The following is a 20,616-nucleotide window of genomic DNA, read 5'->3' as shown; positions in this document are numbered from 1 at the left end:
CTCGACTGCCGAGCGGGATGCTATTACATCACTCGTGCAATCGTTGGACGACGGATCAGAAATCATGCCCGCGCTCAAGTTCGTGCGATCTGTAAGCTTGCAGATGTTATCGAAACACGTGTGGCAATTCTGATTACATGAACAGGTGTGGGAATCATTCCGAGCCAACTCAGGCCTCGAGCCAAGGTACCATAATCTCTTGAGGATAAGTAACTCCAACTAATACAAACATGCTTGAAGGCTACTCGATGGTGTAAGCAAATATTTATCTAGAGGATTTACCAACATATCATAAAGCTCATTATTGTTACCAGCTCCGAGTCACCTCCGCAGTTCCTGGTCGCGTCAAGTTCGAGCTCGACATCCAGAAAGAGCATACGGTTCGTACATCTCATGCATACTACAACAACCGACTGACTCGAAGCTAGAACCGTTTGAACATCCTCCATGGCGGAACCATAGCTAGCATGGGTAAGTGCTATCTACCCTTTATACATAGACATAACCCAATTTGACTCCGCTCGAAGTCGACCTCGGCGGCTCCCTAGCCGTAGCCTCCCGCGGTCTTTTCGCAACCGGCGTATCCACTGATTTGAATGTCACCTACCTCTCCTCAGGCGGGAAGATTGGTGACATGATCAAAGCAGAAGTGACCTGTGACAAGTGTAAGGCCTCGCATTTCCTCTCATGCAATCAACGCTGATCAACACACGCAGTCGGCAAGACATTGGCATACACCTCTATCAACTTCAGCAACAACAAGGGCGAGGTCTTTGCACGGGGTAGCCACACCAAGTATGTGGCGCTGGCATGGAAAGATCCAAACAACATCGTCGAGGAGCTGTCACCAAAGAAGGCGGAAAAGAAGGAATAGCAATCGGGGGCTTGTGTATATATCTCTTACGTTGCCGATACTTGCTAGGCATACGCTATTGATGAACACGCAACGCCGATATACGTTAGATCCCCAGTCCATCGTCTTCGCGCCAGTAAAGAGTGACATGAATACTCGTGACCAAGGCTGGCCAACGCCGTAGAAATGTCGATTGGGTTTAGTTGAACAAATCTCAAATCCCAGCTCCATCATTCACTCACTCCCCGTACACAGCTTCCATGTTATGTTGTATATCCAGTCGTGTATTGGCGCATCGTGATTCCGTTTGACCGTCTGCTGCGTAGCACCGTATTTCGCGTCTTGAGATTGTTTCCTTGCCGGTCCCTCACTTCGAGCACAATTCTGCTGCAACGATTACCCGTGTCGATTTCACACAGGTCTAGGGGCTGGATGAAGGTGTTTCCACTTTCTGTTCAAAGACGTCATGCGGAAAAGAGTCGTCGACTTTGTTCCGCCCCTTTCCCTTCAGCAAGTTGACCAGGCTGCTCTTTCGTGGTGTTAGCTTTCTCACGGCTCGTCCAAAGGCTCCCTTATTCGAGCTGTCGTCGTGCTTACGAGTTGGCAAAGGGGGAAGGTCGACCGGTTGGCTGAACAGGCGGTGATCTTTCCTGTATGCGTATTCAAACGCCTTGGTATCTCGTCAGAAATGCTCCAGAAGACCAGATAGAGCACTTGGTTCAACATACCCAAAGACTGTCTGTTGCTTGGACAGTGCTACACATATCATGCAACTGTGCGAATATGTAACACTTTGCTTCATCCTCGTGATCTGGATATCTGCATCGGCCCAGCGATCCTAACTGCTGACACTGATAGTTCGGGTCAATTTCTACTGCCGTGGCTTCGGCACACCATTGATCGAATCGAGTCGAGAAACGACCTGCCCAGTAACCGGCGGGCATGTAATCTTGAACCTGCAGAATCGACTTAACGTCAGCACTCTCTAGAAGACTACGCTCAGTGATAGATGGTGGCCGGTCGTTTGAATCATCCGAATGATGAATCTCGCCATCCGTTGACAGTGAAGATTGCGTGTCGATTGAGGTGCAGACCATGAGTGGGTTTGTAGTGCTATCTTCAGATGGCCTGGTGTATCCCCCTCGAAATAACGAATAACTACGGGACCTAGAAGGTGAAGTGAGGGGAGCGAATACGGTCGATGAAAGCGACGGACGACGACGATATCTAGAAGGTGTCTTGGGAAGCACTCCAGGAGGCTCCTTTTCAGTTATCTCCTCTGGGATAGAATGAGTTGAACTGGTAAACGAAAAGAGTCTAATAATGCGAGCCTTGCGAGTAAGGGCTTCGGTGTCTTCTGAGTGCGGAGTAAGGTTGGGTAGAGATGGCGTCCTGTATCGGTCCGGAATGTAAGGCACAGGCGGGGGAGCTCTCCAGCTCTTTCCAAAATTATGAAAAGTGGAAGAACGTGGGAGACTTCTCACCTCATTGTCCGCAAGAGCGCATGATGGCTGCCAAATCCCACCCAGCCCGTTTGGAGTCCCCGTGGTCTTTCTCCGGGGATTGTTCCCCATACTAAACCTAGGCAGTGTTGACGTTACAGTTGGGGTACCTACTGCCGATGGAGTTGTGGCATTCTTGGAACTCATATATCGGGGTTGTATGATTGAGCTACCATTTAGACTGTCAGATCGATCTGGCTCTGGCAGATTTTCTTGCAAGTTCAGCTGTATTCGCTTGACGGTTAACGGCGTCGGCGGAGTGTGGTATGAGCTCATTCGTTTTCCTGCAGTCGGTGGGGTAGCGCAGTTCAATCGTGTGTTCTGCACAATCGAAAGCGATGGACCTGGTCCAAAAGATCTCCTGTTCGCTATGGTACCAGCTACAGCCAGACTCTCTCGTTTCAGTGTTCTGTCCTGTATCTGCGATCGACGTTGCGCAACCCGCTTGTGCGTCGGTACGTTTTCCTGCAATACTGGCTTCTGAGCCGTCGGGGACGCCACAGGCCTCTTAAGACCCAAATTTCTCGGCGCCATGGAACTCGTTGATTGCGAGAATCCAGCTGCCTTCACCAAGTTTGGCGTCGTGCGCGACCGTACGGAGACCCTTGAAGGGGAGACGTCATATTTGCCCACAAACGAGGCACCTGTGTTATACTTGAGCTCTTGTAATGCGTTATGAGGAAGGTATTGGCGTGGGCTGGAGATACGGCGTGTGGACAGTGGCGGACTCGGAGTGGGAATTTTGCAGGGCAGAGTGTGAACAATTGCGTCGGTCACGATTGTAGTCGAATAAGGCTTGACGGGTCCTTCAATGTGCGTGGATAGCTCAGACCCAGTTCTGACTGGTCGTGGTATGAAGCTGGTTGTTCGCGATCGCGGTATGGCTTTGGGTGTCGCGTCAGGATCCACCTTCTTGGTCAAATCCCCGTAGTTTGTAGAGACCGTACGGCTCGTTGGCGCGTCATTCGAGTGCTCGAATGGCATAGAGTTGCGCATCGGTGAAAAAGGACCGTCGCACTCACGGGTTGCTGCGGTACCGTCGTTTACGTGGGACCGAATCGCGGCCAGTGAAGGCACGCTCAAAGGGTGACGGCTTGGCGTGATCTTGCGCTGCGAGAGTGGATGAGAAATAAAAGCAAGGCCATGACTGAGCTTCCTGCGAAATTTGCTGCCGCCATTGAGATACGGCTCGTTTTCCTCGAGCTGGTGAGATGTCTGCCTTTCCTTCCTGCCCACCATGACTGACGACTTGGCCTCTCCGCCTGTATGGGCCGTCTCCTCCCAACGAGCTCGGATCTGTTGGAATTTTCGTCTATCTGGATAACTTAGCATGGCTGTAACGTGGGGCGAGGCGTGTGCGAGAAGCAGCGCTTACCTTTGGGGGTGCAGTCTTTGCACGGTGTGGGCTGGCTTGGAAAGTAGAACGGAAGCCGCGAAGCAACGAGTAAAGTAGCGGCGACGTCACAAAACGGAAAGACGCATTCACCCTCAATTGGACATGACATGCACAAGGAGAAAACGCCATTTGTCCAACACAAAACGTGCGGCAGTCAAGTTGTTAGACCAAAATATGCACGTACAAAGAGGTCACAAAAGAAGCATCATTGCAGATGAAAAGTGACAGAACGAAACCACCAAGGTGGAGGGTATTCAAGGTAGGAGATGTAGACCTACAACACCATACAATGCAGCCATAACCCATTACCATGTCATATCCAAAGTTCCAGCTCACTCCGAGTCACTATCAATGACAAACCCTGCTCGCATGTTTCTGGCTGCGGGTCTCCGAGCAACAACAGGCACATCCTCGTCTTCATCGTCTTCGCTTGCTTCCGCCATTGCAACATCTCTGCTTTTTGCGGCATTGTTTGTCGGTCTCCGTGGCGTGTCTTCTTCGTCACTAGTATGTGCTGCAGCGATATGCTGTGAAGACAGCGGAGTGTTAGCAGTCTCGTCATCACTCTCATCTTCAACAGCGTCTGTCACATCTACAGAATGAGCTCTACTGCTTGTACTCGCAGCGTCAACCATGTTCTCGTCAGCATCGTCGCTGTCATCAAATGGCCCAGTTCTTTTCTTTGGAGGTGATTTCCGTCTCTTGCTTCTCTTTGTGGGTTCGTCCGCCTTTCGCTTCTTCGATGGCGCTGGTTCCGTGCTGCCAAGTGTGAGTTGAGTCTTGAAGGCAGCCAAAGTATCCTGTCGTAGTGCTTGTTCTCGAGCGAAGAACTTTGCGTCCTTTTCCGCATCCCAATCCTCGTCATCTGAGTCGTGGACAAACATTGTACTCTTCTTGACTTCGGCCTGCTTTTCGAGTTCCTTTCTGTGGCGAGCATCCGCTCTCCGGTCCTTCTCCTCGTCATCGAGCTCGACAGGTGTCCTTGCCCGCTTGCGTCGTGTAAGCTTCTTTTTGGTGCCATCCGCCGTTCTCTTGGCAGGACCATCTGGTGCATACTCCCCTGGGTCTTCTTGCGGATCATCATCTTTGCCATCTGAATCGTCATCGTAGTCCACACGACGGGTTGATCGTCGCGCTGCGGCTGCTTTACTACGAAGGAGATCTTCCGGGCCCTTGCCATCTTCGTATGTAGGTGGGTCAAACTCGTACTTGCGGATGAGATCGATGGCTTCTTGCAGTTGCGTTGATGTGAGGGACGAAGGAACCAGCCACGTTGCGTATGGATCATGGTGATCCCCAAGCCTTGAGAACCCAACAAGAGACATGAGTAGACGCAACTTGTTATCTTTGAACATCGCTACTCTACGTTCTTCGTTGTCATGTTTAATAACTGTGGGTAGTTAGCGGATCGTGCATGTCCAAATGAGGATACACACTTACGAATGGAAGGAGCTTTTGAAGTCTCGGTCTCAGATTCCTCAGGTACTTGTTCACCCTCAGGCCTTTCAGCTGCTGCCAGCATTTTGTGTGCTTCGTCTGCGTCTTCCCATGCTTTGCGCTCTTCCGCTGCTGATATGAGTACCTCTCGTACCCATCGAAGGGCATCTGACTTCTGCTGATTGACAAGGACACCAACAGCGACACCAATTTGCTCGGGCATCTCCATGCCTGGCTTCACTTCAAGTTCTGCTGGCGCACGCGGTGCTCGAGAAGGCAATTCTCGATCGTAGCCATGATCAAGGAAGAAGATAGTCGCCGGGATTTTGCTAAACAGCATCTCGACCACTAGCTCGGGTCTCTCTTGTACTCGCTTCGTAACTTGTCTGAAGAAGTATTTGACCAGCTCATCCCACTCTTTGTAAGCAGGGGACTCGGGATCCAAGCCTCCCGGTCCTTTCATCATCGTATTGAACAACTGAATGATGTCGACTCGGCATAGCAGGACACCAAGCTCCATCTTGAAAGCGACGCGATGGAAAAAGCGATGTGTACGCTTCAGTTGCTCGGTGTCAAGTTCGTGAAAGTATCTAGCAAAAGCCACGAATGTGTTGACACTGCTTTGGTTTACAAACTTTGCCGCGAATCGGGTAAAATCGAATTTACGTTCTGACACGGTTCTCTGTGCCTGTTGTAAATCTTCCGTTTCTGAAACATGGCCCTCTTCTTCGCCCTCAACTCCTTGTGCTTGAGCTTGCTTCTTCTTCACTTTACGAGCTCGACGTTTAGATCGGATTTGCAAATCGACGTTCTGTTTTGCATATCGCTCCAACATCCGCAAGAAGACGTGTGAAAGCTCCGTAACCGCATCCAAGTAGCCAAATCCTTGGTCCTTGTAGGACCTCAGTATCATCACAATACGGTCGTGGGTAGACTCCTCGTAAAATATACGGTTTTGGATATTCTCTGCAATCTCCTGATCATCTTCCAATGCCGATTCAGACATTTCGTGCACAGTAAGCAGGGTTTGCGTGAAACATTTCATCCCTGCGTTCAAGTCTTGCCATGCTTTCTCGTCCTGACTCTTCTGCATGAATCGATTGAGAAGAATGAAAGTTTCTTGGTTCATAACTTCTGCGACAAGGCCATAGCTTTCATCCTCAGCGGTGAGAACTTCCGCGCTTTTTGGGTCGGCAGCTCGTTCCTTCATCGTCCGTCGTCGTGCGCACTCCGCTCGAAGAAACCATGACACAAGGTAGAAGAATTGTCGGGAATGGCGCACCTCTACGCGCTCAGTTTCGCGCTCAATAGCTTTCCGCAGATGCAAGAACAGAGGGTTGAACGACGAGTCGAGGAATTCTTCAACGAATGCTTTGATGTGCTTTCGCGCTGAAGAGGTCAACGGCATCGGCAGGTCAAACTCCTCCCTTTCTTGCTCGCCATCCTGTTTGCGCCCAGGCCGCCTCGGCTTGTTCCACTTCTTCGTCTCGTCCATCTTCCGCATGCTCGCCTGCGCTTTGCCCAGCACATCTTGACCGGAGATGGTTGTCACCTTCTCGTCGTCTCGTTTTACCCATATCATCGTGCCGAATCGATTATGACGTGTAGGAGCGTTGCGGGCGTAGCCTGCAAGCATGGCCTTTTCTTTCTGCATCAAATCTTTGAGCTCATTGGCGTTCTTGCTGCTGAGTGTTTTATCTTCCATGAATAATTTCTCAGCATCGATACCCTTCAGGAGAAAGAAGAGAATCTCCAGAATAATTACGTCCTGCGTGACAAAGTCTTCTCCTATGCTCGATGCAACGCTCAATATTACCTGGAATATATCTTGCTCTTGGAAGGTATCAATTGTTGTAGATCGGGAGACTTCGGCCTCGTCGATATCCATGGGTGCACTATTCGGCGGAGAGAGCATGGCAATGTTGCGTATAAAGTATAGGGCTATACGTATTATTCCCTCATCGCGCGCTGTCCTCTCGCGGAGCGGTACCGCCATGGAAGGCAGAGCGATCTTGACGGCGGTCTGGAGAATCCTGTCCCTGTCGAATTGCAAGATCGCGCGCTTGTAACCAATCTGGGCGAGTTGTATGTATGGACCATGACGGTGATGGTTTACGGTCGCTTCAACGGGGTCGATCTCGAACGGCCAAGTCAAGGGCACAAGGAGTTCCACTTGCTCGGTCAGCTGCGTTCCATACAAAGATTTCCTCCCACATACATGCTGCAACCGCGATCTTATGCCTCCATTTGTCGTCTACCACCCTGGGCGATACCTTGGCCAGTATCTCCAGCAGATCTCCCTTGACCAGGTTCGCCTCGGCCATACATCGTGCAACATCGCGTCGGTTCAGCTGTCCGTCGGCGAACTTGAGCCATTTCCGCAGGTCTTTCAGACATAGAACGGCGTCATCACCCAGCGAATATGTTCCGTCGTCGCCAATGCCGCCAAGCTGCACTCGCATTAGATAGATAGTGATATTTTCTAGATATACATACGGCAGTGATGAGACTGTAGACATGAGCGCGAATCTCAGGATCCACGGGATCCTTCGCCCAATCGTCCAATGTTGTCTGGGCCATTATTGTGGTTGACGTGCGGAGCTGCTCGCTCGTTGATCGTCGACGCGTCAACGCGCCGCCGCACGCGTAAAGTGGATCATCAAACCATGCAAACTTGCAAACTCGCCAAGGCTGGGGTAGTTCCTGCCTCGGCTGCTCGGATACGGCTTCTATCGGCGCTATGGGACTCAAAGTCAAGAGCTTACATCGTCACATGTTGTAGAACTATCTTGTTTCATAATTCTTCTCGTAAGATTGTTAAAATGCTCTCTTCAACATCAAGACAGCTCGTCCGTTGCGCGGCGAGGCAGCAATGTCGCACCTTCGCCTCCACTCCTTCCTTTGGAGCGGCCGCGGAGGTGAAGAAGTTGGGTGTCATTGGAGCTGGCCAAATGGTACGTCGTCGATATAAAAATCTGCAAAATACTTGATTGACTCGACCAGGGTCTTGGAATAGCTCTCGTCGCAGCACAGAGAGCTTCAGTGCCCGTTGTAGTGATCGACAACTCACAAGCCTCCATTGACAAGGGCTTCAAGTTCGCCGACAAGCTTCTAGCAAAAGACGTAGGCAAAGGCAGATTATCTCAGGAAGATGCTACGGCCGCTAGGGGGCGTCTGACGTCCAGTACCAAGCTGGAGGATCTTTCGGATGTTGACTTTGTGATTGAGGCTGTTCCTGTAAGCCACCTGCACTGAAGAAAATATGTGAACTGGTCTGATGGTGGATAGGAAATCCCAGAACTGAAGCACAGCATATTTTCCCAACTCGCCCAAATCTGCCCCAAGCATGCAATCCTCGCGACAAACACATCATCAATTTCGATCACCAAGATCGCTGCAAGTACTACCAAGGATCCGACCGACCTGTCTGCTTCGTCACGTGTGATCAGCACTCACTTCATGAACCCCGTTCCCATTCAAAAGGGCGTTGAGATTATCACCGGTCTGCAAACCTCCCAGGACACCGTCGACACCGCCGTCGCCTTCTGTGAGAAGATGGGCAAGATTGCCTCAAAGTCGGCAGACTCGCCTGGATTTCTTGCAAACCGTATTTTGATGCCATACATCAACGAGGCAGTCATCTGCTTAGAGACAGGCGTAGGCGCAAAGGAAGACATTGACAGCATCATGAAGAACGGAACGAACGTGCCCATGGGCCCGCTACAGTTGGCAGACTTCATTGGTATTGACACATGTCTAGCGATCATGAACGTATTGTATCACGACACTGCGGACTCGAAGTATAGACCCGCGGTACTGTTGAAGAAGATGGTAGATGCAGGTTGGTTGGGAAAGAAGAGCGGTAAAGGCTTTTATGATTACTAGAAGAAAATGTGTACATGAATGACAAACATAATAAAAACAACCCAGCCTCAAGACCTTCAGTACCCTTTACGTCGTCCGAAAGTCCCCGCATATGCCATCCAGGAGGCTCTCAGCATCTTTGACATCGCTAAACGATCTAGTCACACGTCACCGAGGAGGTTCTCAACGCATCCGGGAGATCTAGACTCCCGCAACAAATCGCCCCCCATTCCTCAGCGCCGCCCTAAACTCCCTCTGCTCCTTTGACAACCCCAAATACCACTTCCGCCTCCCCTCCCAATCATCCCTCAACGCCTCTGCCACCTCCTCCCTCTCTTGCTCCCCCAACACCTCCTCTTCCGCCTCGAACGTCAATCGGCGCCCCGCCTGACTTCCCCTTCCCCATAGCGGAGACAACAGCGCGGAAGACACTTCACTGCTTGGATTGCGCAGCGAAGCACGTTTCCAGCGGATGTAGAGTTTTTTCTTGGGGGAGGGAGACGGAGCAGGGGGGTGGAGAATGAGGCGGAGACGTGGTTGTGGCTTCTGGTATAGCCTCAGACGGGGCTTCTTGGCGGGAGGAGGGGAAGCAGGCATTAGTGGCATGCTGTCTCCCCTTTCCTCTTGCTTAATAGCAGGGGTTGGAGAAGACGGGACTGCGTGGGAAGGCTTCGCCGTCGGCTCAGCTCTAGGTGCGAAGGTTCTCGGTACATTTCGCTTGGAACCTTGGAACCGGATTGGTGAGTTGGTAGCCACTAGGCGGGTACGTCTCGCAATGGCGGAGGTGGTCATGTTGTGCCGTAGTTGTTAGGGTATGGTTTGTGTGTATGTGAGGTATTGGTGTTGGGAGTATTATGGTCGTCAAACGTGTGTGAAGTGCGTGAAAAGGAGGGCAACTGATGTCTGTATTCAGAAAAGTAGGTGTGAAGTGTTTGCTTATGTACTTTTTCAATCTAATGGCTTTGGTATAGTGGTACCGTGAACTACGGTACATCCTCCACGCCCCACTTTGTAGTCACATTCGACCAATGCGTTCACGCATGAAAACATCTCTATTCACCATTATTCATCCGGGCAAACTTTCCGGTCCTCAGCTTTCTCCACTCCGGTAGCTGGTTCTGCTGACCATTGCTTTCTCTGACCAAGTCATCCGTGAACAGGCCTGACTGCAACATCGCCTCCCGTCCGCGATCTTCCCTACCTATTTCCCGTGATGCGAAGTTCTTCCATGCTAGTTGTCGACCCTTTTCACTTTTCGTGATCCTCTTGTTCGCTCTGAGCGCTTCAAAATCCTTCTGTTCGGCCGGTGTACGAGATGCTGACCCGACCGTATGACCCACCCTTTGTCCTGTGGTTGACATGCTCAAAGTAGGAAACCCGTGTAATAGTTTCTCTACGCGAGAAGACCTATCGATCCTTGGTTTGACGAAATTTGGCTCAGTAGATGTTACACGACCAGAGTAGTGCCTCATAAGCTTGAGAGGGTATGCCTTGGTCGTCTCGCTGCGAGCAGGAAATGGTCTCGTGAGTTTCGGTACCCAACGTGCTGCTGCAGCGACACGAGTGTTAAGTTTGCGCTCTTCTTTTGGAGTGAGTTCTTTCTGCGGGATCGTGATTTTCAGGGGCATAGTTGGGCAAGTGACCTGTGGTGGACTTATGGGTGGCGTGGGTGGTTGTCGGTTGCGGTTCGAGGCACTCATCGCGACACATGGGCTGGGTGAAGATAAGCGTCGCCGTTTCGCTATTCGACCTGCCATGTAGTTCGCGGTAGAATCGTTGGGTAGTGGAGATAGAGGTGTGTTTTCGGCCGCCATCATGAGACTTGTGTTACGCAGATCCGAATTCCTCGTGAGCATTTGCGCGGTAGAACAAGGGCGCCTGCGCGAAGATATAGACGTGGGGTAGGTCATGGTAAGTTGAGGCAGTATCGTAGAACCCGAGACGTTTGGGACTCGTGGTCGGTGTTGTGGTAACAGTGGAGAGAACGTGGAGATGATAGTGAAGCAGTAAACGTTTGCAGATTGCGATAGACTGACGTTGTAATTTTAGGTAAATGCCTTGAAGCCTCAGCCTGGTAGTGAGCAACTTACTGGCTCAACAAAAGAGAATGAGGATGAGAGCTAAGTGAGGGTTGTAGATTGTCTGCGATTCTCCAATCGCACGTCATTGTGAGATGTGAGTCTGAAAAAGCAGATGATAATATAACATCTATTGAGTTCGAGATTGTGGCGCGAGTTGTTCCTTCCTGTCGCAGATGTATAACCAGACTGTGCCAGGCCTGTCTAGATACAAGGAAGGTGCTTTCAGAAGACCCAAACAAAGGTTTCATGAAACACAACGCCTTGTCTTTTGTATATACGTTAGGACCGCTGCAAATGATCTGGGAGAGCTGTCTACATTGTCAGTCTGTGTAAATGATAAGAAGCCGAGATACTTACCAGCAGTGACTCCCCAAGATGAGAGCCATGCCAGGCTCACTCATCAGCAGCAGTAGAGAAGCCCGCGATACCAACTCTAACACGTAGTGAGTTGCATGCAGTTGAAGCATCAAGCGTTAACGATCGCACGTCGTCGTTAATTCGTCTAGTCTTTCACCTCTCACTTGCAATCGCAAGTACGACAAGAACAGCAACAATGACGACATACAACTTGAGACCACCTCGGTTGGTATCGTCATCGTTACATGAACGATCGCCCAGCGCCGGTATTGAGTGGCAGTATTAAGCATTTGATGGTACTAGACGCCCTTTCACCTTTTGGAGTAAATCTGGTTGCAGGCTGGTGAGAGAGTTGATGCTAAGAAATCCGCAGCACTAGTAGTGCCTGTGAGGAACACCAACTTTTACACCACAAGCCTGGCTACTCTGGATCGAAGGAAAAAGACAAGGGGTGCCCTAATTTGAAGTGACAAAAACCTCCGCCACCGCCGCCGTTATCGCTCACACACAACAGGCCCACCATCTAGGCTCACAATGGAGGTTTTACTTACGCTCACAACTACGTTCTTATTTGAGCTCTTTATCAATTTCATGATTTTGCCTTACCATATCACATTCTATTCATCTATGACGGGCATATAGATGTATGCTTTATGTGGTGCAAAATGTGACGAGTCGAAAGCTGAAAACCACTCAGCATATGAACTCGAAACTTCGAAGATATCTATCAAATACATCGACTTCATCTTAGCAACTAATTTTCGATGGAGATACCATGGGGGTGACACGAATCCATGTGAAGATCAAAGTCAAGCTTGGGCAATAGTCAATTAGAGTGCTAGCAGATCAGTGAGTGTCGGTGAGGTAGTACCCTTCCTCAATTTCTTGGGAACCTGCAGGTGTTGATATTGATTCCCCTCAAAAGAAAGGGGAAAATGAGGCTAGTCAGCGAAAGTGACGCTAAAATTCAGCCCCCAAGCCTGTGGCTTGGTCTAGCCCCAGATGGGGACTTTCGATCACCACTAGTATCAAGAGGCGCTGCCGCATCCAGTAACCTTTGGTCAACATTGTACCTTTCCGAGGATCCGGGGAGCCCTTCCCTGTCTCATAATAAAACATTCAGCCAGCCTCAATTCCTCTATAGACCGTCCGTCTTGGGCATCATCCGAAGAATGCCAACCAAGTATAAATGTAGTGCCACTTCTGTTCTCTCAACACAACCCGTTCTTTTGGTATCATTTTTTGCCTTTCGTCTGTTTTAGTTGGCTTCTTGTCTTTGCCTCCAACCACCAACATGCTATTCACCACACTCTTTGCAGCGACGACGCTCCTGGGCGTCACCCAGGCCCAATATGGATACGGCCATGATCCGAAAACAGTTACGAAAACTCTCACTTCCACTGTAAAACTCCCCGGCAGGACAGTGACGACCCAGGGATACTGCCCAACCACCACGAAAACAATATCTCTTCCTGGGTTCTCGATTACCAAGACTATCCCCGGAGCTGTGACAACCTTGACGAAAACCTCGACTTTGCCTAAGGTCATCTCAACGGTTACGTCTACTGTCCCTGGAACCGTAACAACCTTGACAAAAACAATGGTTGGGCCCGGTTCAACGGTGACATCTACCATCGCCGGCCCAGGTTCGACGGTTACGGTTACGTCTACTGCCATTGGACCCGTCTTGACGGTTACGAAGTCTGTCGATGGCCCCGCCTTCACTGTCACATCAACCGAGACGCTGCCCGCGTTAACCTCGACTCTGACACTGCCCGGATCAACTACCACAGTCGATGGACCTGGCGTGACGATCACATCAACCAAGACGCTGCCCGCGTTAACTTCAACCGAGACGCTGCCCGCGCTAACTTCAACTCTGACGCTGCCCGGATCAACTACCACTGCGACAGTCGATGGACCCGCGATAACAATCACATCAACCACGATGCTCCCCGGATCGACTACAACTTCAGTTCAGACTCGCACAGCTACTCTTTCCATATTTGTTTGCTAGACTCTGCTTGCGGTTGCCGTTGTGATGTAGGCATATAGCTTGTATGGAGACATATGAAGATGGTCACATAATGTAGACAAATATAAGGGTCACGATCTCTGAGCTCCATGAGGGCCCCATGAATTAATGTAATATATCCTTTTTTTCCACCACGGAACCTAATTTGCTGAACCACCACCACCACCACCACCACCCCGTAGGTTGTATGGCTTACTAGTGATATGTTTGTTCGACTCACTAATCAAGAGACCATAAGATGGAGAGTTCGTTCAGAACAGAAGACACGAGCGCTATTGGGCAAATATCGATTCAAAATCCGGGTTGTCATTGTACTTGATCATATTGGCAATGCATCCCTGTACAAAACAATCATAGATACCAAGATGATCAACACTCCCGCGCTACAAGCAAATGGCCAGTATTACATCCACATCTACTCTGCCTCACTCTCACTTCCGTCACCGATCTTCTCGCACCCACAATCCCACAGGTGCGCAGGCGCCAAACCCGAATACTTCTCCCTAAACCTCCGGTACCAAACCTCGTTATCGTTCCACCGATTGGAAAGGTCAGAATTTGCATTGTTTCCTTCTGCCAACCTCGGATATGTGGGATACATATCGAGGAAATCTCCACGAAACTGTAGGTAGTTGTGGTATTCTACTTCGTCTTCGGGAGTCATCTGGTGCCCTCTGCCGGTAAAACGGTCTTCGTCGTCGTCGAAATCGCCATGTCGACCATGTCTTCCGGGTTTCAAAAACGATGGTTCTTGATGCTTTACTGGCGATGCGTCTTCCATGTTGAGCTTGTTACAACTGTGCGATATTTGTGTATCATGGATAATCGTGTAGCCACTTTCGGCGTTCGATGTGACGGTGAGGACTGTGTCCTTGTATTTTCCGGGAACGATTACCGTGGACCGATCGAGCTGGGTCGGATCAAGACCGACATCGTTCATGAAGGCCTGGCGTCTTGCAAGTTTGGAAGCTTCCTCGTTCATCTTGTTGATAGTGTTAACTAAAGTCGCTTCTTTTTGCTCACGCCGCTGTGCTACAGGATCCTGGAAATGCACGGTATGATCTTGAAGCGGATACTGCGTATTGTCGGGTTTCGAGATCGTGGATTTCGCTTCAGACACTTCTCCAGTGGAGTCATGAGTTCTCTGTTTCTTCGCCGTTTGCTGGAGAAGCGTTGGCTCATGTGTGTTGCCATGCTTGCGCTTGTTTGATCTTTCCACATCACTTAGAGACTCATTCAATATGCCGGAATCAATCGGCAATGTGCTTGCTTGGAAATCATGTCCTTGGTCTTTAGGTATCGTTTCGTTCGAGTGCATATCTTGCGTCTCATCGGGCCGTGCAACTGCGATGGTCTGCTTACTTTCCGCTTGAATCTTTGATATACGGACTGTATCCTGCTTTGTATGCACCTGGAGGGATTGCTTCTTCGACGATGTTACTTCCGTTTTCTTCTTGGTGTTTGCGAGAGAGACTGTAGTAACCGGCTTCGGAGCTGGTGCGACATCATCTTCACGTCTAAGTCTAGCTCTCTGTACGTTCGCTGTGAGTGCAAGTTAGATGTGAATACGAATCCAGCAGGGTCACACTCACGTGGAAGCTTGCTGTGTCGGTTCCTTCCAAGGGCAAGTGTCTCCTTTGACTCGATCCAGTCTGCGATATATGCCTTTGTCTGCTTTCCGCCGTCCATCTGCTGTCGCTTGTTTGCACCTGCGTAATCTTCCACAATTTCCAGCAGCTCTTCCACTTTTTTGTTGCGGAGACTTGCCGATACAGAAGCACATATTCTCTTCCTACCGCCTTTGTATAGCGGGATTCGGAGGCCTTCTTCCTCCCAGAACTGCGGTCCGACATTCGGTACGCCCACGCTCGACAAAGACTTTGTCTTTGCGATACCCGCTGTTCGAGGCGATGTGGAATCTGCGTTCCCCTTCTTCAACCATCGCTGCTTCTTGGTATTTCCCTCCTTTTTCCTGTGATGGAATCCAGCCAGATTGAACTTGAAGTCCATGATAACAGTAATTGCGTGTACGTGTCCAGGCGAAGAACAGGAAGAGAACGTGAAACAAAGCACAAAGTACTAGAATGAAGAGAAGAGGAGTTGTTCTGGTTTGACTGAGACTTGTTGTATAATGCGGTATAGGTACGAGACTCAATGTCAGACAATATGAATACTCTGCTGCAATTGTGCGTGAATTAATAGCGCGGCCAGGTGAAAGGTTGTTCGTGTTTTGTTACAGGTTGCAAAACTTTCCTTTCACCGTCCAGATAAGGGAATACCATAAAGCGTCTTTCAAGGACGCAGGTGGTGAATCATTCACAATCGGGAGAAAAAACAGAAATGGGAGCTGGAAATACTGCAGAATATTTATTTACTCATTTCTCATTTTGACCTGAATCAACAGAGGTTCATCCGTCGTTGCCTGCACCCCCTCCGAACCTGCTCTGGATATGTGTTCAAGATTACTGGTCGATCGAATTTTCCCGACTCAACCACGGTTTACGACCCAAAGCCAAACCAAACTTCGATCAATGGCTGCCTAGGCTCTCAAACACGCGTCCGCGTTGGTACATTGAGCAGCCAGTCGTTAAGAGACGGTTTGCTGATTAGCTCTGTGCGATTATTACTATGCACTCTCATTGATGTTTGCTGTGTGCAAAGGGGCTAAGTAGATATTAACTTCTACACCAAATTACTATACTAGATTCTTACTGTGTTGCGTCTATCTGCTTGTACCTTAAGCGTGAATACGACCCAAAATGATAACAGAGGTTCATAGGTCATAGGAGAAGTCAGAAGACGTCAGGAAAGCCCCGGTGATTAACCTTCCGTGATAGAGAGATTTTGCGCTGGGCACGATAGCCAATTCTTGAGAATCGTGGAGGAAGACCAGTCCTTGTTCGTGTTTTACTTCTGCTAATAGCATAGTAGGCTTTTCTGAAGATGTCCGAGCCTCTTCCGCAAGGGGGACACACGTCTCTTGAGTTGCATCTTTTGGAACAATGTGATCTGTTTATTCTGTTGTCAATGTGACGCATGCTAGATCGTGTTCATAGGTAAATGGTTCGGTTAGAAGCCGTGCGTGGCAGGAGTTGGTCTCGGCGCACGTGAGACAGGAGTGAGCCGCTAATGTGCGTGAGCCGAGGCATCCCTAGCCGCCTCCAGCTGTTGGATTCATCATCTTGCGACTCTCTTAACCATCTCCAAAAGACTCCCAGCCTGTGTAGGCAAGAGGTAGTCAAGATGGTTCGCGAGGAAATCATCGCATCTGCTGTGAGTACCATCTCAGCCACCGTCACCTCCCCTGATACTAACTATTCCAGGTCTCCTGTATGTTGTCGCGTCCACGACCGCCGCGTGTTTGATTCTAATCTAGCTCGCAGTCCTTCAGGATCCCTCTGTCGCCAGCGCGCCTCTCGAAAAGCGCATCGCCTTCCTTCAATCGAAGAACCTTACGCAAGAGGAGGTCGACGTCTCCCTTGCTCGCGCGGCCGAAGACCCCAGCCAGCCCTCGTCGCCCGCCCAATCCTCCGCACCCCCCAACAATGCATACCGGCCTCCTCCATCAGCTCCGGCATATGGAAGTTATCCTCCCCAAGGATACTGGCAGCCGCCGCCGCCCCCAGAGTAAGCATGTCGTCTGTATAGGCAACGCGATCAATGCTAATATAGCAACAGACCTCCAAAGCGCGACTGGCGAGACTATTTCATCATGGCGACCGTGATGGGCGGTGTAGGCTACGGGATGTATTTCACAGCGAAGCGTTACATTCTGCCTTTGGTCCAGCCGCCCACACAACCCCAGCTTGAGCAGGACAAGGCCTCCATCGACGAGTCCTTCAAGCGCGCGTTTGACCTCTTGGAGCAACTGAACACCGACACAACCGCGCTGAAGGCTTCAGAAGAAGCAAGAACGACAAGGTTGGATACTACGCTCAACGAAGTGGAGAGCGTGTTGTCCAGCTTGAAGGACTCCTCGAAGAGACAAGGCGATGACAACAGGCGCATCGAAGACGACGTACGCGGGCTGCGAGATCTGATACCGAAAGCATTGGATGCCCAGAAGGAGTCGACCGATAACAGGCTGAAGGAGTTGTCCACTGAGCTTAAGAGCTTGAAGACCTTGGTCGGTAACAGAATCGGCGCTGGAGCGGCACGTCCTCCTACTACGCCAAATCCCTTCGCCGCGAGTCAATCGCAGATCTCTACGACAACCCCAAACGCTAGTGGTACACCTGGAGCCTCGACATCAGCACAGCAGTCTACATCCATCCCTCCTCCTGCGTCCCCTGTGCAGACGAACGGCTCTGCAGCTACCGGCGCGCAAGCGAGCACCAGCACTGCATCCGCGTCTACGCCAACTACCGAGAAGCCTGCATCCACACCGTACAGCAGGTTACCAACTGGCCGAGCTGCCATTCCAGCATGGCAGATGGCCGCGGCGAAGAAGACCGAAGAAGCAAAGAAGGATACTAGTGCGAGCGGCACTGCAGCCGAAGCCAGCCCAAGCTCATAGGAGAGCGGTCTTGATAGCTTAAGCGTTTCTGATTTACTGCACTCTTGTCGCATATATGGTACCATTTTCTTCACGTGTATTACCTACTCATAGCGGCTGCCGTTTCTGAATATGATGACTGGGGTTATGGTTCGAGGGAACGGAATCCAATTTGTTACTCAATAACGTTATAATCTAGATTTCATCATATTGCTGTTCATGCTTACAATCCGAGTCAACAGTATTTCGTAACATCTTGATCAACAGACCAATTGCGTCAATGTTTCGCAACCTTGCGATCAGTGCCAATCCCAGCCACCGACTTAACTTTCAGCCTCCACATCATGGCAGATGATCTGTGCTCAGTAAAATCGACGCAAGGTCGATCTTGCATACATCGGCAATCTCAACGCTCAGACAAAAGGTCCCGACGCTAACCCGCCCTTGGAGATGTTGACGTCTGCAATCATGAACTCGAAGTCAGTGTTACTGACGTTGAATTTAGGGATGGGGTTGCACCTTTCAAATCCCGTTTGGTCTCTTGCTCTGATTCTACACTATATCATACACTTCTCCACATAAAAGTGATGGGCGTTTTGCCTGGGGTCCAGTCTTGAATCCGTATCATGACGCACCGCATCAAAGATGGATCGCCCTCGGATAGCTCCCGTTCCTAGCTCGAGGTCCCGTCCGCTAGATCGCCATATGCTTATCCACAGATGGTCTGGCGTGTCGGAGGTTTGGACCTGCGTCCTGGACGATGCTGTCATGATCGTAATTGCCATGGAGACCATGATCGTGAGTCTCAGTCTACTCCTATACAGATGTACTTACGCCGTCAGAAAGGGGCGCACTGTCCAAGAATCCATGACGTACAAGTGTTACTGAGAAGAGTACTTAAGAAGGTCGATATACGTTTTTCCTGATGGCATCAACACATCCTCAAACAAACACTCCTCATATTCATAACCAACGACGCCTAGCCGCATCATTACATACTCAATCAATACTATCAATTATCATTCTACGATCAACATGAGCGCTGCCCAAGGAGGACCTGCCGGCGACCCAGTCGACAATGACTACCAGTCGCGCACTGGTCAGAACGAGATTCCAGTACAGAGAGACGAAGCGCCCATCGAGAGCAGCGAGTACGACAACGCCGAGGTGGCCAACTCTGACGAGCAGCTCGGTATGTATTCTTTAAGATCTTTGCGTTGGACCTTTTACTAATTTTTTCAGTCCGTGATGACAAGGATGCCATAGACGAGAACAACATCATCGAGGAACGAACTCGAGGAGCTACTAAGAAGGCTGGTTCCTATGCTGAGCCTGGGGATGAGGAGGGACTTGAGGCGGCTGAGTAGAATGGAACATCCGCTGGTCGGTGGTGGTGCATTTTCCGAGGGTACACCAGTCTACTTGAATATTGTAACTCTAGTTTCGTCACGCGTTATCACAATACCATGCACGTCAAAACAGAACATTGAACAAGTTACAGAACGTAGTTGCGGCCAACGTCATACGATGAATACATAACGATAACAACTTTATATTCAGCCACGTGTCACTGTTTCCACTATCAATTGTCCCGACACTGTCTCAGTTCTCTTTTCTCTCCAATGAATCCTTCTTGTTTTCAGGTTGAACGTGCAGGTCGAAAATCTGTTCAACTCAACCAGTAAATCTTAGGAATCCAGAATTGGCCACAAAACACCCGAACGGGGCGAACGAAGAAGAGTAAGGCAGAAAAAAAGGTTGCGCGTTGGACTTTACCTGACAATTTATCTTTGGTACTGGGGCTGGGCGAGGATGAGACAGATTGGTTGCCATGGGTTGAGAAACTTGGTCGATTCACATGATGTGAACTCCCTCAGCTCGCGCAGTGCTATTGACGGAGAGTAGAGACCTGTCATATGGAGAATGCGATCTGGAGGGTGGGTCTTTGGAGAGTGTTTGATGGGGTTAGTTATGGTTGCTGGGAATGAGGCTGTATTCACTGTCACTCAATATATCCCAATATAGACCTCTTGCGCCTGAGTACAACTTCAGGGAATAGGTAGCGACGGGATATGAGGTGTTTCACTTTTTTAATTCCAAGATCGGCAAAACAAAGATAGATTTCTCATGTTGTTCCTGCAGCCTCATTCTCCCTGTCTCAACTTGATTGTATAACTTCCCTCAGCCGTATTCATTACGTCTGTGTGTGGAGAATCACACACTCAATGTCTAACAGCAAGTTTCGTAACCTCCTTCCTAGGCGTCAAACTCGTGTAAGGGTCCAACGACCGGGGCACCTCGCCAGGACCAATTTACCGTAGTTTTCGGTTCGTTTACTCCACGTACCTGCTCTCAAGATCAGTTTCCAAAGCTTTCCCTCCCCGTACAGGTCTCGCGCCTTACTCTCCTGGTCTCGTGTTCGATTTTTTTTGTTGCATGATCTATCCTATTCCCATCATTATTGTTGGCTTTTAGCTTTGCCTTATCATGTGCCGTTTGCTCGTGGGTGAATGCGAGTACCACGCGCATGTAGGCTGCTGCGGCGATAATCTCCAACCCATCTTCACCCAGAATTTCACTGCCGCAACCGGAGCCT

General features: G+C 50.0%; 10 protein-coding genes across 10 annotated transcripts; 5 read left to right on the top strand and 5 right to left on the bottom strand.

The window, feature by feature from the left end:
* The first annotated feature begins 25 nt into the window (after window positions 1-25).
* On the top strand, window positions 26-1,078 carry P153DRAFT_363607 (acyl-coenzyme A thioesteras-like protein 13). Its single transcript, XM_033667408.1, has 7 exons — window positions 26-91; window positions 146-186; window positions 241-253; window positions 315-380; window positions 429-471; window positions 528-665; window positions 717-1,078. The coding sequence occupies exons 1-7, from the start codon at window positions 65-67 to the stop codon at window positions 872-874; spliced, it is 486 nt and encodes a 161-aa protein (XP_033527802.1). The 5' UTR covers window positions 26-64; the 3' UTR covers window positions 875-1,078.
* P153DRAFT_332156 (uncharacterized protein) lies at window positions 953-3,687 on the bottom strand (the record flags this gene model as incomplete). The annotated part of the gene is made up of 3 exons (XM_033665501.1): window positions 953-1,523; window positions 1,582-1,836; window positions 1,948-3,687. 3 exons carry the CDS (start codon window positions 3,685-3,687, stop codon window positions 1,275-1,277), a joined length of 2,244 nt encoding a protein of 747 aa, XP_033527801.1. The 3' UTR covers window positions 953-1,274.
* A 289-nt stretch (window positions 3,688-3,976) lies between these two features.
* P153DRAFT_332153 (topoisomerase 1-associated factor 1) lies at window positions 3,977-7,792 on the bottom strand. The gene is made up of 4 exons (XM_033665500.1): window positions 7,685-7,792; window positions 7,407-7,638; window positions 5,192-7,360; window positions 3,977-5,141 (listed from the first exon to the last, which is right to left on the bottom strand). Exons 1-4 carry the CDS (start codon window positions 7,766-7,768, stop codon window positions 4,084-4,086), a joined length of 3,543 nt encoding a protein of 1,180 aa, XP_033527800.1. The 5' UTR covers window positions 7,769-7,792; the 3' UTR covers window positions 3,977-4,083.
* A 137-nt stretch (window positions 7,793-7,929) lies between these two features.
* P153DRAFT_332151 (uncharacterized protein) lies at window positions 7,930-9,122 on the top strand. The gene is made up of 3 exons (XM_033665499.1): window positions 7,930-8,142; window positions 8,192-8,425; window positions 8,477-9,122. Exons 1-3 carry the CDS (start codon window positions 8,011-8,013, stop codon window positions 9,071-9,073), a joined length of 963 nt encoding a protein of 320 aa, XP_033527799.1. The 5' UTR covers window positions 7,930-8,010; the 3' UTR covers window positions 9,074-9,122.
* Window positions 9,123-9,163: 41 nt separating this feature from the next.
* Window positions 9,164-10,010, bottom strand: P153DRAFT_156464 (uncharacterized protein). The gene has a single exon (XM_033662232.1). The coding sequence runs from the start codon at window positions 9,842-9,844 to the stop codon at window positions 9,254-9,256; it is 591 nt and encodes a 196-aa protein (XP_033527798.1). The 5' UTR covers window positions 9,845-10,010; the 3' UTR covers window positions 9,164-9,253.
* Window positions 10,011-10,087: 77 nt separating this feature from the next.
* Window positions 10,088-10,719, bottom strand: P153DRAFT_308205 (uncharacterized protein). The gene is made up of 2 exons (XM_033664696.1): window positions 10,381-10,719; window positions 10,088-10,344 (listed from the first exon to the last, which is right to left on the bottom strand). The coding sequence occupies exons 1-2, from the start codon at window positions 10,678-10,680 to the stop codon at window positions 10,105-10,107; spliced, it is 540 nt and encodes a 179-aa protein (XP_033527797.1). The 5' UTR covers window positions 10,681-10,719; the 3' UTR covers window positions 10,088-10,104.
* A 1,846-nt stretch (window positions 10,720-12,565) lies between these two features.
* P153DRAFT_363604 (uncharacterized protein) lies at window positions 12,566-13,657 on the top strand. The gene has a single exon (XM_033667407.1). The coding sequence runs from the start codon at window positions 12,785-12,787 to the stop codon at window positions 13,505-13,507; it is 723 nt and encodes a 240-aa protein (XP_033527796.1). The 5' UTR covers window positions 12,566-12,784; the 3' UTR covers window positions 13,508-13,657.
* A 283-nt stretch (window positions 13,658-13,940) lies between these two features.
* P153DRAFT_381838 (uncharacterized protein) lies at window positions 13,941-15,535 on the bottom strand (the record flags this gene model as incomplete). Its single annotated transcript, XM_033670078.1, has 2 exons — window positions 13,941-15,067; window positions 15,118-15,535. The coding sequence occupies 2 exons, from the start codon at window positions 15,533-15,535 to the stop codon at window positions 13,941-13,943; spliced, it is 1,545 nt and encodes a 514-aa protein (XP_033527795.1).
* A 1,233-nt stretch (window positions 15,536-16,768) lies between these two features.
* P153DRAFT_381837 (uncharacterized protein) lies at window positions 16,769-18,041 on the top strand (the record flags this gene model as incomplete). Its single annotated transcript, XM_033670077.1, has 4 exons — window positions 16,769-16,798; window positions 16,849-16,855; window positions 16,909-17,152; window positions 17,204-18,041. The coding sequence occupies 4 exons, from the start codon at window positions 16,769-16,771 to the stop codon at window positions 18,039-18,041; spliced, it is 1,119 nt and encodes a 372-aa protein (XP_033527794.1).
* An 875-nt stretch (window positions 18,042-18,916) lies between these two features.
* P153DRAFT_413080 (uncharacterized protein) lies at window positions 18,917-19,387 on the top strand (the record flags this gene model as incomplete). Its single annotated transcript, XM_033672122.1, has 2 exons — window positions 18,917-19,212; window positions 19,263-19,387. Exons 1-2 carry the CDS (start codon window positions 19,056-19,058, stop codon window positions 19,385-19,387), a joined length of 282 nt encoding a protein of 93 aa, XP_033527793.1. The 5' UTR covers window positions 18,917-19,055.
* Between the last annotated feature and the right edge of the window lie 1,229 nt (window positions 19,388-20,616).

Source organism: Dothidotthia symphoricarpi (genome assembly GCF_010015815.1).
Source record: "Dothidotthia symphoricarpi CBS 119687 unplaced genomic scaffold P153scaffold_3, whole genome shotgun sequence".
Taxonomy (NCBI): Eukaryota; Fungi; Ascomycota; class Dothideomycetes; order Pleosporales; family Dothidotthiaceae; genus Dothidotthia; species Dothidotthia symphoricarpi.
The sequence above is the reverse complement of the archived record's forward strand: the minus strand, read 5'-3'. Positions and strand labels throughout refer to the sequence as shown.